At 42.1% G+C, this 13,684-nt stretch overlaps 1 protein-coding gene across 1 annotated transcript in view; it reads left to right on the top strand.

Moving 5' to 3' along the window:
* Positions 1–13,080, top strand: part of JMJD6 (jumonji domain containing 6, arginine demethylase and lysine hydroxylase) — a 42,247-nt gene extending 29,167 nt beyond the window's left edge. The window contains exons 4-6 of the mRNA XM_073563197.1: positions 2,586–2,721; positions 8,063–8,201; positions 10,509–13,080. Of these exons, the coding sequence (XP_073419298.1) occupies positions 2,586–2,721; positions 8,063–8,201; positions 10,509–10,640 (407 nt within the window). The 3' untranslated portion in view covers positions 10,641–13,080. The remainder of the gene's footprint in view (positions 1–2,585; positions 2,722–8,062; positions 8,202–10,508) is intronic.
* The last annotated feature ends 604 nt before the right edge of the window (positions 13,081–13,684 follow it).

Genomic DNA, 13,684 nt, shown 5'->3' with positions numbered 1-13,684 from the left:
TCCTAGGCGATGGGGCTGCCAATTCTCGAAAGACAGCATTATTACAATTCTTAATAGGATTATAATACCAATTCTTAGGGAATTGGTTGTGGTATAACCACCATGGACCAACGCAAGGGTTTGAATAGTGCAGTTACCATTCATTGCATATTAATAAATAACACCATGTTCAGTGGCATTCTTCTTTTCTTAAACTGAGAGACTCCAAAAAAAAAAAAAAAAAACAATGATCCTTGTAGAGAAAAATGTGCTCTTTCTAATGATATCAGAATTAATATATTTTAGGGGTACCCTTTTTGAGAAATTTGACCTAAAAATAGGTAAAATTCGTTTTTTTTAAGTTTTTCATATGTGGGTGTGAATATTTCCACAAATACATATGCTTTGACCATGATATTGCAGCAATGCAAAGTCATGTAGATGTTTGGTGTACAGGGCAAAGCACCAGTTACTATTGGTTTTTGGTCTTGAGTTATATATGAGCAAAGTTAGGCATAAATTTTATGCAACGCGTTTTTCAAGCTACTTTGACACAAAATTGCGGACGAAATATTGCTTTGTCATAGCCAGTAATAATTTTATCGTGTTTAGCAGCAAAAGTTGAGCTAGTATGCCAAATTTCAGCTTCATAGCCAGTATAGAACTTTAATGGCTATGTGCCAAAGTTTGCAAAATCCTCTTAGCGGAAGCCGCAGGCTTGATGGAACCTCCAGTGAAAGGTCAACAGTACCCAATGTATTTGAGATCTGGCCCTAAAAATTTACAGAACCTCTTTTCAAACATACATGTACAGTGCCTACAAGTAGTATTCAACCCCCTGCAGATTTAGCAGGTTTACACATTCGGAATTAACTTGGCATTGTGACATTTGGACTGTAGATCAGCCTGGAAGTGTGAAATGCACTGCAGCAAAAAAGAATGTTATTTCTTTGTTTAATTTTTTTTTAAATTGTGAAAAGTTTATTTAGAGGGTCATTTATTATTCAACCCCTCAAACCACCAGAATTCTGTTTGGTTCCCCTAAAGTATTAAGAAGTATTTCAGGCACAAAGAACAATGAGCTTCACATGTTTGGATTAATTATCTCTTTTTCCAGCCTTTTCTGACTATTTAAGACCCTCCCCAAACTTGTGAACAGCACTCATACATGGTCAACATGGGAAAGACAAAGGAGCATTCCAAGGCCATCAGAGACAAGATCGTGGAGGGTCACAAGGCTGGCAAGGGGTACAAAACCCTTTCCAAGGAGTTGGGCCTACCTGTCTCCGCTGTTGGGAGCATCACCCGGAAGTGGAAGGCTTATGGAACTACTGTTAGCCTTCCACGGCCTGGACAGCCTTTGAAAGTTTCCTCCCGTGCCGAGGCCAGGCTTGTCCGAAGAGTCATGGCTAACCCAAGGACAACAAGGAAGGAGCTCCGGGAAGATCTCATGGCAGTGGGGACATTGGTTTCAGTCAATACCATAAGTAACGTACTCCACCACAATGGTCTCCGTTCCAGACGAGCCCGTAAGGTACCTTTACTTTCAAAGCGTCATGTCAAGGCTCGTCTACAGTTTGCTCATGATCACTTGGAGGACTCTGAGACAGACTGGTTCAAGGTTCTCTGGTCTGATGAGACCAAGATCGAGATCTTTGGTGCCAACCACACACGTGACGTTTGGAGACTGGATACGACCCCAAGAATACCATCCCTACAGTCAAGCATAGTGGTGGCAGCATCATGCTGTGGGGCTGTTTCTCAGCCAAGGGGCCTGGCCATCTGGTCCGCATCCATGGGAAGATGGATAGCACAGCCTACCTGGAGATTTTGGCCAAGAACCTCCGCTCCTCCATCAAGGATCTTAAGATGGGTCGTCATTTCATCTTCCAACAAGACAACGACCCAAAGCACACAGCCAAGAAAACCAAGGCCTGGTTCAAGAGGCAAAAAAATCAAGGTGCTGGAGTGGCCTAGTCAGTCTCCTGACCTTAACCCAATTGAAAACTTGTGGAAGGAGCTCAAGATTAAAGTCCACATGAGACACCCAAAGAACCTAGATAACTTGGAGAAGATCTGCATGGAGGAGTGGGCCAAGATAACTCCAGAGACCTGTGCCGGCCTGATCAGGTCTTATAAAAGACGATTATTAGCTGTAATTGCAAACAAGGGTTATTCCACAAAATATTAAACCTAGGGGTTGAATAATAATTGACCCACACTTGTATGTTTAAAATTTATTAAAATTTAACTGAGCAACATAACTTTTTGGTTTGTAAGATTTATGCATCTGTTAATAAATCCTGCTCTTGTGTGAAGTTTGAAGGCTCTAACATATTTGCATCTTATCAAACCTGCTAAATCTGCAGGGGGTTGAATACTACTTGTAGGCACTGTACATCCTTATAAATTTTCAACAAAATCGGAGAAGGTCGAGTGGGGACGATTTTTAAAACTGGTCCACTTGACATGGAATGACCTAATCTTAAAATGACTAAGAAAATGAGAGGAGCGTTTTTCTTATGGAAAGAGAACCATAATGCGCAATGTATGATAGTATGAAGCAGATGTGACGTTCTGAAAAATGTCTCATTTTGTTTCACCAGGTGGCTGGTGGCACGTTGTACTGAACTTAGACACCGCGATCGCCATTACCCAGAACTTTGCCAGTTGTACAAACTTCCCGGTTGTTTGGCACAAGACTGTGCGAGGGAGGCCCAAACTCTCCAGAAAGTGGTATAGGTAAGAAGAAAACGGTAGTACAAGTGAATTATAAGGGATGGGGCTTGCTGTTTTCTCTCGTTCACTTGTTCAAGGTTTTAGAAATGTTTGAATATCTAGAAAAAGTAGTTCAGTGTATCCAAGCCTATAATATACTCAGCTCCAACATACATAGCCTACATTGTGCCACTCAGGACTGAGTCATTCATATCACCAGTACATCCACCGATTTGTTACAGGAGTTCAATGTAACAGTCATCCTACCACTAATAATGTGCAGTTACCTGAGTAACAACCTATGGCATACATTTTCGTCATAGTTCATCAAGTAAAATATGAAACTAGCTCAGGAGCTGAGCCAACTTCATAAGCGGCAGATGCCAGCTGTGCTACATAGCCGGCATCCGGCAGTAACTATAGTGACTGGAAATGGCTCCGACTGCTGCAGTTTAGCCACCAACCAACCTCAAACAGTGGCATTTAAGCTATTAAACAATGTGGTTTCACACTTTATACTGTAAGCAATCGAATGAAGTTTCAAAGTTTTCCTAAAGAGACTAATAAAGCAAGTAAAAAATGCAAAAAAAAAAAAGCCCAGAGGTTGGCTGTCATAGCAAGTGATCATTTCTGCAATGCAGAGCAGGGCTGAAGCCTTGCTCTGTGCAGCACAGGCGATTGGGTGATCGCAGCTTTGCGTCCCATAGAGACTATTGAAGCAAGTAAGTAAAAAAAAAAAACACAAAAGTTCAAATCGCCCCCTTTTAACCCTTCCAAAATAAAACAATAAAAAATACACATATTTGGTGTCACTACGTTCAGAATTGCCCAATCTATCAATATATAAAAATAATTCATCCGATCAGTAAATGTTGTAACGAGAAAAAAAATCAAAACACCAGAATTACGTTTTTTTTGTTGCCGCAACATTGCATTAAAATGCAATAACGGGCAAACAAAAGATCGTATCTGCACCAAAATGGTATCAATAACAACATCAGCTTGGTACACAAAAAGTAAGCCCTCACCCTAACCAAATCCCGAAAAATGAAGACACTACAGCTCTCGGAAAAGAACACAATTTTTTTTTTTTTTTTTCACCACTTAAATAATAAAGAACCTAGACATGTTTGGTGTCTACAAACTCGTAATGACCTAGGGAATCATAGTGGCAGGTCAATTTTAGCATTTGGTGAACATGGTAAAAAAAAAAACAATTGTGGAATTGCCCTTTTTTTGCAATTTCACAGCACTGGGAATTTTTTCCCGTTTTCCAGTACGTTATATGGTTAAATCAATGGTGTAGTTCAAAAGTACAACTCGTCCCGCAAAAAACAAGCCCTCACATGGCTATATTCATGAAAAAATAAAAAGGCTATGGCTTAGGGAAGAAGCAGAGCAAAAAAAAACAAAAGGAGATGGTAGCTCATGTCTAAAGGTTATTGCTACCTCAAAACTTCAAGAGTGACCTGTGTGTCATGTACGAGCATTAATCATTCGTTCAAGTCTAGAAGATCGGCTTCTGGATCTTTGATGTTCCTCTATGCTACTTCTCTTCATTACTACTGGTTGAGAAGGAAGGAGCTTTTATTATAGAGATTGGATATTGTGCAGGCTGTCATTAAAGAGGACCTGTCGCCAGGTCAAAAATAGGAGATTTTGCTTTTATTTTATACCTGCTGCTCTCTTGAGTATGCAGTTTTTTAAATTCTGTCGTACAGTTTCATAGATATGGGCCCCTCTTATTAACTTCAAATATTTTTTATGGTATTACAGGGGGTTGCTGAGGATTCTCTTTGAACATGTCATTAGGTTGCCCGACATTATCTCCATTTGAGCCACACCACATTCGGAAAGCCCATAAACAGTAACACTAAATTCAGGCTCAAATCCCTAGAACTGTATGGTAGGTTAAAAAAGAACCCTTGAGAATAAAATAAGAGCAAAAACTATCCAATAATGAACTGCTGAGGGGTCCTCTTTAAAGGGGTTTTTTTTTTATAATAGGCTCTTATAGCACTTGACTGGTTTTAATCCCTTCCCAAAAATATTTATACTATTATGTCATATGTTGGGTCCCCAAATGAATGGGTAAGCTCAGGATTCCCCACCATACCCATCAGATGCCTGCTGTATTACGCAGCTGGCATCTGCCTGTAACCCCAGCCGGTGCCTGATGCCATCTCCAGTACCTGTTGTTTAATCATTCAAATGCAGCTGTCAAACACTGACAGTGACATTTAAATGACACAATTGTCAGTGCACAGTATCTCCAATTTGCCCTCCCTGTGACATAATCACAGGGTGCTGTGGTATTGCCATAGCAGCCAGGCTATCTTCGTCCTCCAATGCATTCTAGCCACAGACTGGGCTTCATAGGCGAGTATCATTTTTTTTCCTATATACAGCCATACTTTAGTTTATAGAACAAGCGGTTGAAATGATCACAGGTTCAAGTTTTCCTAGAAGACAGAAAAAAATCCAAAAATTAAGAAATAAAAAAGAAAGCACGTTTGGTATCACAGCATCCATAAAAATCCAGTCTACGAAAATATAATGTTAATTAAACCATATGGTAAACGCCGTAAAGCTAAAAATAAAACTCTCAAAATGCAAAAATTGTGTATTGTTTTTAGTCAATGCAATATGGAAAAAACTGAAATAAAAAGCAATGAAACGTCATAAGCACCCAGGGCTGCCATAAGGGCATTACTGATGTATGGGGACCGGTGAGCAGAAGCAAAGTGGGAGGGCATGGACTGCGTTGAGGCAGCACAGTCGAGCCACTGTGTAAACAGCCTGGCAGACTGCGTAAAAGGCTGGGGCCCAGGCTAATTGTTTTGCTTTATTAAGCACCGGTGCTTCAGTCACTCACCGCCGCAGCTACTTACATTGTATGGCCGCAGCAGAGGGGGACAGCTGCGTCTGACATCAGTGACGTCAGACGCTGCTGGCCCACACTGTATTCCTAAACTGCCTGTGCGCCCTGTTAAGGGGAGTTAAGGGCTCAAAAGTGATGAGGTGTGTGCTCCCATCCGACCTGCTAGTCCACCCACCCGCTACTCGTCTTGTGCCCCCTCCCTGCTCATGCAGCGTAGTGTTGTAGGCCGTCTGTTTGTTACATGCCTGCAAACTGCTAAGTTCAACCCTACTGACTGGCTTGCCTGCAATAAGGTAGTTGCCTGCTTTAAAGAGGATAGTCTTGTAGCCTAATACTTATCCCCAATACTCAACATATGGGATAATTATTAGGGTCAGTTCACAAGGAGGATCTACAAGCAGACGTTTGGCACGGACAGCCACACCGACGTTCTGCTGAATATCCACGGCAGTCCCTTCCTTCATGCCTCCCATTCATCTCTATGTGATACAGCAATGAGGATTGTGTTTTAGCCACAAATGTGTCGAGAGAGGACCTGTCCGTACCAAAATTCTGTTTGAAAATCTGCTGTGTGAGTGAAGCGTTGATGAGATTTACGGGCGCCCCAATCCTGTGGCTATCAGTGGGGGGGGGGGGGGTTTCCAGAGGTAGAACTCACACTGATCCCGAGAACAGTGGTCCCACAACTCAAACCGCCCCCTGAAATGAACAGAGCGGCTGTTCAGACGTGTGCAGCCGCTCAAGTCATTTTGACTAGGAGTTCCGGAAATATATCTAATTGAAATGAATGAAGCTGACACACACGTGTCTAATCAACCGCTCCATTTAGTTCAGGATGCCGAAGAGTTTTTTTTTTTGTTTTTTTATTTATAGTCATATTTCAATAGTTACAATTTTTTTACCCATTGATGTAGCTGTATGGGCCTTGTTTATTACTGACAGGTTGTAGTTTTTGATGCCACTATTTTGGGTTGTACATTAAATTACAGATTCATTTATTAACTCTTTCTGGGAGGTTGGGAGAATATTAATAACATCACTGATTTAGTTATACTACTTGGGCCCCTTTACAAAAATAATTGTCTTATTTTTTATTTTATTCTTGCTTCTCAAGATCCATTAGTTTATTTGTTTTTCTATGGAGCTGTGTAAGGGCTTGATTTGTGTAAGGCAAAGAAGGGAAATTGGACATACCGTATATACTCGAGTATAAGCCGTTCCGAGTATAAGCCTAGGCACCTAATTTTGCCACAGAAAACTGGATAAGCTTATTGACTCGAGTATAAGCCGGGTATGCATTGTCTCCTCATCCCTGTCCTGGTATGTATATAGCTCCCCCTGTCCTGTCCTGCTGTGTGTGGCTCGTCTTGTTCTGCTCTGTGTGGCTTCCCCTGCTGTATGTATTGCTCCCCCGGGCCCCTCCTTGTATGCATGGCTCCCCCCCGTCCCATTTTGTATGCATGGCTCGGCTCCGCCCTTCCCTTCGATGTATGCATGACTGGGCTCCCCCCTGTCCTCCTCACCATCCTCGTGCCGTCGCTGCACGTCCCTACATCTCCGTTGTCCTGGCGCTGCAGCTCTTCCTGTGCTCAGTTATCACGTTGAACCGCTCATTAAGGTAATGAATATGCGCTCAGACGCCTCTCACACAGCCAAACCAGATCTCACACTTTGCACTGACGAGGGGCAGTACCCCGAAACACAGTGTCTGCAAATTAAGATTCTGGCTTGGCTTTTATCCTAAGTCATGTAACAAGGCTCGTTAAAGGGTCGACATTGACTTTTAGGATTGCTACTTCCAATAGGTGGCACTAGAGTTCTAGTCCTCTTCCTCTCTGAAGAGACAATTTACATATTTCCCAGAGGAGCATTGCGGCTTTAAGTCTCCTCATCTCGGCATGCTTAGCATGTCATTCTCCGCAAGGAGAAACAATACTACTTGGATAACATACAGAGGACAATGTGAGAAGACAAAAGTCAAAAGAACAATACAGAATTACGTTTTATTTCACTTTAATTTGAATTTAAACTGTGATCATTGCTGTCAAATGAATTCTGTGTTTGAAAAATCAATTTTAGAACCAGATTTTACTTCCAAGTATTTTTTACAATTTGTGTTTGTAGTCGGTCTTATGGCTCATTATAAAATTAAGAAATAATGATTTAACCTCCCGCTGCTTGAATGACATCATGAGCATCAGTCATCTGACTGCAGCAGCCAGTCCCTGTCATATGTATGAATAGAATTTGACAGCCGCAATCAGGTGAGAATGGTTTGGCTGTCATTACCTTTGATCTCAGCGGAGACTGCTGGACTGTCTACAGACTCAAATGATAAGTATTGATTATTTTCTTTATTTTATATCAACCCCTACACTGAGTTAAATGTTTTGCCAAAACTCCTGGAAATTCCCGTTTATATATTTGTACCTTGACAAGGGTTATTTTCGTATTGATGAGCAACTTCTTATTTTACGTTTCTAGGATCTTAAAGCAGGAGCGTCCTGAGCTGGCTGCCTTGGCAGACACTGTGGATTTACAGGAATCAACCGGGATCGCATCTGACTCTTCAAGTGACTCGTCCAGCTCCTCATCCTCCAGCTCTTCAGAATCTGGATCAGAGGTGAGGTTCTGAAGCATCGCATGAGGGTTTTCCTCCCTCCATGTCCATAAGTAGTTGGCGTGGATTTCATTTACTTGGCAGCACATGATAATAAGCATTAGCCGACTTGATGCCTCTACAAGTCTGTGTGCAGCAGTGGGCTGATTTGTTGTGACAGATCTCCTGCAAAGCTAAATCCTGCATCTAAAAACTGCAACAAGTGGAAGTAATGTGATTAGTAGCTTCCACATAAAGCTTGTGGCTCCAATATGGATTTCATACAGCTATGGGTTTTAATGAATGTATTTGCCCAAATATCTGTTTTTAAAGAAATCCTGGCTAGAAATATAAGTCCATGACTTGTCGTTACCACCTGCGACTACTTGTTGCCTGTATAGGACACTAAGGTAGCTTAGGCTGATGTACTGTAGAGTTAGGAATAGTGATGAGCGAACGTGCTCGGACTTTATCCAAGTATCTCGGGCATGCTCAAGAAATATGCTTGAGCCCCCGCTGCTGTGTAATTCACAGCTGTTAAACAGCCGCAACACATGCGAGGATGCCGTAACAGCCACAAATCATGCAGCCACGGGGACACCAACATATTCTTCGAAAACGCCCGAGATGTTCAGATAATGCTCGAGCATGCTCGTATAACACGATATCCAAGCACGTTTGCGCATTACTAGTCAGGAAACATCTTGGCGATTTTTGATTAAAGGGTCTCTGTTAGCAAAGAATGACTGATCAAATCAAATACAGGCAGTCGGTGCATCATGGCATGGCCCAACATTTAAGTTCACTTTCCTACCTGTTTATTTTCCCTCTATTTCGATGACCTCCCTCTTTGATTGAAAGCTATTGCTCCATAGACCTAGATAAGGGTGGAGATAGATGGAAACAAGCTGGTGGGAAGGAGCACTTAAGGCCCCGTCTCAGCGAGATCGCTAGCGATATGGCTGTTGCGTCACCGATTTTGTGGCGTAACATCAATCTCGCCTGCGATCTCGCTACGTGTGACACATAGCAGCGATCGGGCCCCTGATGCGATGTCGCTGATCGTGCTCAAATGTCCTGGGCCATTTTTTTGATCGCTGGTGTCCCACTGGCCAGCATGCATCGCTGTGTTTGACAGGGACAGCGACGAACGACCTCAATACTACAGGTCTGAGAGACAGGGTCCCAACGACCGTCGTATCATTTTGTATCGTCGCTGGTGAGATCTGACTGCTCGACATCTTACTAGCGATCACGTAGCCACGCACCAGCGATCCCTACTAGGTCATATCGTTGTCGGGATCGCTGGTGCGTCGCCAAGTGTGACGGTACCCTTAAAGGGAACTTGTCAGCAAGATTGTGCACAGTAACCCACACACAGTTTCAGGTCAGTGCCATTATACTGATTACAGTGATTTCGGGTGATGAAATCCGTCAGTAGCAGATACCGGTGGGCACCATTTTAAATTGATTTTTTTTTTCTATATATATTTTTAATATCAGGAGAACCGCAAATATAATAATTATATACACAGTACATATGCAATTATGCTGCAGCACAGGTGCCGGCACCTGTCTGCAGAAGTTTTTTTTTTTTTCAATATGTATATATAATATTCAGTACGTAAACTAGGGGCAGATCAGTGAATGATCAGTGACCGGTTATAATAAGCCATTGGTTTGAATAGCTAATCAGAGCACCACATGAAACCCCCGCCAGGCCGCCCCAGAGTACGAGCATATCATTAACTCAAAACTGAAAATTAAGATTAAACAACAACCACACGACGGATTTGATCATCCAAGGTATCCCTGTAATCAGTATAAAGGTGCCAACAGCACACTGTCTGTAGATTACTGTGCACAATTCTGCTGACAGGCTCCCTTTAAATGTTTGACCACTCCATGATGTACCGAACTCCTGTACGTGGTTTGAAGTCATTCTGTGCTGACAGTCCCTTTTTAAGGGTGTTTTCTAATGGTAGACATTGGTAACATTTCATACTCGCATGTTTTGGGTGGTCGCGTGGACGGCCATCCATTTTAGTTAACTATGTCGTTGCTGGGAAAAAGTCAAGCAAAGTAGCCAGGTGTCCGGTTTGGTTGACCCCAGCTATCAGACATTGGTGTCATACCGTGATCTCAGCCATATGCGTAGTATTTTTGTTATCTCTAGTGTACGGGCAAATGTTTCTTGACTTTCAAGATTTTACACAAATGTTCTCATCTTATCATTTTTGCTCAGGCCAGTTTTGACCTTAGTGGAATAGCTACAGTACGCATGTAAAAGGGCATAGCTGTGTCTCATATTCCACTTGGTTCTGCACACAGGACAACTCCAGCTCTGGAGCGGAGACTACATCACACCGAAAGAAGAAGAGGAGAACGTGCAGCGGGATGGGGAATGGAGACAGCACCACACAAGATGACTGTGTGAGCAAAGAACGGAGCTCCTCCAGGTGACAGCTGGGTCACAGCCTTCAGCCAGAGACAGACATGGCTCCTGTACATGGTTTCTTTGTTCAGATTGCTGTAATCTGATGATACCAAACAAGCCCAGTGCCACCATTTTAAGGACTTTGCACACATAGACATTACTGATATGAATCCTAACGTCTGTGAAATTATTATTAAGCCTCAAATGGCCTTTGATGGATGAAGAAAGGGTAGCGATGCTTATTGTGAAAATGCCTTCATTGAGCATGCTCAGAATTGTACTTGCGTTTTAAGTTGGAATTTAAGGAAAGGAAGTGTGTACGGATTTCACAATATCCATCCTTTGGGTCACTTCAGCTAAATAGTTGAGTGGTTTTACTCCCAGCTCCTGCAGCAAATGAGGTCTGTGCAGTCTGAAGCTACCACTTGCCCTGTTCCATTGGGGGGTGGTTATTGCTTTCTGTGAGCTTTTCTAACTCTATAAAGTTCAATAACCCCATAACATCCTGATGACACGTCGGTTACAGCAAATGCACCTAGAAATGGTATGTATACAGAAATGACCTATTAGGCTGTCTGTAACACACTCTAATGAATAATTCCTTAAGGAACCGTGTGCAGTTTTGGTGTAGCCATTCATTTGGCTGTCCCTGGTCTATAGGATTGTAAGATCTTGCCCTATGCAAGCCCCATACCTGAATTACAATGATTTTTGCTCGTTGGTTTTTGATTTCCGATGTAATGCCACTTATTGGTCTCCTTCGGCTACGTTATTTTTAGGATCAATGTGAACAACTTTACTAAAAAATTTTCATAATGAAAATTGTAATGTCAATAATATCACTAAAATGGTATGCAATTAAAATGGTTTATTTTTCTTGATGTTAATACTATGTATATCACATGTGAATCAGGTCTGCAGGAAACCACATGATGGAATGGATGGATAACGGCAGTATTTTTGATGGAAATCATTGAAGAGCTATTTAAAGGTAATCTGTTACCGGATTTTTCCTACCAGCATGATGTACGGGTGAATACCCTGATTCCAGTGATGTATCACTTAGGCCACATGCACACATCCAGGATTTGGTGAGTTTTTTACCTCAGTATCTGTAAGTCAACACCAGGAGTGGGTGATAAATCCAGAAGTGGTGACGGGTTTCTTTTATACTTTTCCTCTGATTGTGCCACTCCTGGTTTTGGCTTACAGATACTGAGGTAAAAAACTCACCAAATCCTCAATGTGTGCAAGTGGCCTTAGTTTGCGTGCAGCAATTGTGATACAATCAGTGTTTTATCGGTTGCAGAACTAGCAGTTCTCTGAATGCTGAGCCCTGTGTAACCCCGCACACACCACTGATTAGCAGCTTTCTGTGTACACTGCATTGACAGAAAGCAGTGAATCACTGTTGGGGACATGGTTATACAGGACAGTAGACCAGGAGCACGTGACACCTAGTCCGGTAGTGATAATCTCCTCCTGATAAAACACTGATTTTATTGAAACTACACACAGTTTAGTAAGTGAAATATCACTGGAATCTAGCTCTACATCATGCTGCACTCAGATTTCATAGCAACAGCCTACTGACAGATCCAGTTTAAGTGGAACAAATCCAGCTCATGGACCTGTACTGATTTGTCCTATATGTGACTTTAAAGTTTCAATTACTTGATCATGGAACCCTGCAGTTGCATTACACTTGCGATAGAGGACAGTGTTCCACCCCTTACACTTGACTTCTTGGAGTGTAAACTTCTGTAGTGTACTGAAGATGCCCTCTACATGTTTGTAGGCAGTGTAGATTTCCATTGCTTTATTCGCCATAGAATACAATACTGTATTCCCTAGCGGTCACAGACCAGAACAGCGCCACTCTTGTCTATAGGCGGTGTCCTGTATTGCAACTCAGCAATAATAGTGATAATCTATGTTACTGCTATTATTTTCTACTCTGTCCCTTTAACCCTGACCTGTAAAAGGGTTACTACAGACCTGATTCAGCACTTGATATAAATTATAAGTTTATTAATTTATAATGAATCCTGTTTACTTAGTGGACTGTCATCACCAGACTATACAAACCTTTATCCATGGCCGACAGTAAATTTTTTGTTTTTTTGCTGCAGCTTTGAAGTGATTTAATTCACTATTCCCCTAGAAATTAGAAATCCAGAACATTAAACATGCCCACAAACCTACTACCCTTCAGGAGTGAGGAATGAGAAAAAACAACTCTTTTTCTGTGATGGCATAGTCCTGGAGATTTCCCTGAGCAGCCAAATGATCCCAATCTTAACCAATGTCAGCCGCGGGTGTCTTTGTTAATTATATCGACATACAAGAAATGTGTATTGTTAAATTACAGACTCTGATCGCCATTAATTTAAATCCCTTTCCTCTTTACTTTGTATTTCATTTTATAATGTTTTCTAACAAAAATTAAAAATGTGTTTAAAGCTGTGTAATTTGTGCTCCTTTTTCCTTTCCAGCCAGACTCTATGCGTCCAGTGTTATTAGTGTCTGCTCTTGTGATAGTGCACAGCCACTGTTAGGGAAAGTTCACACTAGGCGTTTTTTTCTGCAACAAAACCTGACCTCTTGGCAGGAAAGAAGCTGCAGAAAAAAAGCATGTTTTCTCTTGTGCATGCTGATACAGTTTAGTGTTGAAAAGAAAATGTCCTTTCTCTTTCGCCTCATTGGGGGACACAGAGACCATAGGGTGTACGCTGCTGCCACTAGGAGGCTGACACTATGCACAAAAAGGTTAGCTCCTCCTCCGCAGTGTACACCCCACCGACCGGCAGGAATTTCCTCAGTTTAGCTTAGTGTCAGTAGGAGGTGGACGTGGGTCCTTCATTGGACCCATATCTACCTCGATGTGCGTCGTTCCTTTTCAGGTTTCGAATCAGGTTTTGGCACAAAAAAAAACAAAACGCTGCAATACATGATACCTGCGTTTTTTGGGGGGTTTTTTCAGCGTTTTTTTCACCACCCATTCAAGTCAAAGGGTGAAAAACACTGAAAGTGACATTCTCCATGTCCAAAAAACACATGCAAGGCACAA

The sequence above is a fragment of the Dendrobates tinctorius genome, unplaced genomic scaffold (genome assembly GCF_039654945.1).
Source record: "Dendrobates tinctorius isolate UK_male_01 unplaced genomic scaffold, ASM3965494v1 ptg000383l, whole genome shotgun sequence".
Taxonomy (NCBI): Eukaryota; Metazoa; Chordata; class Amphibia; order Anura; family Dendrobatidae; genus Dendrobates; species Dendrobates tinctorius.
The sequence above is the reverse complement of the archived record's forward strand: the minus strand, read 5'-3'. Positions and strand labels throughout refer to the sequence as shown.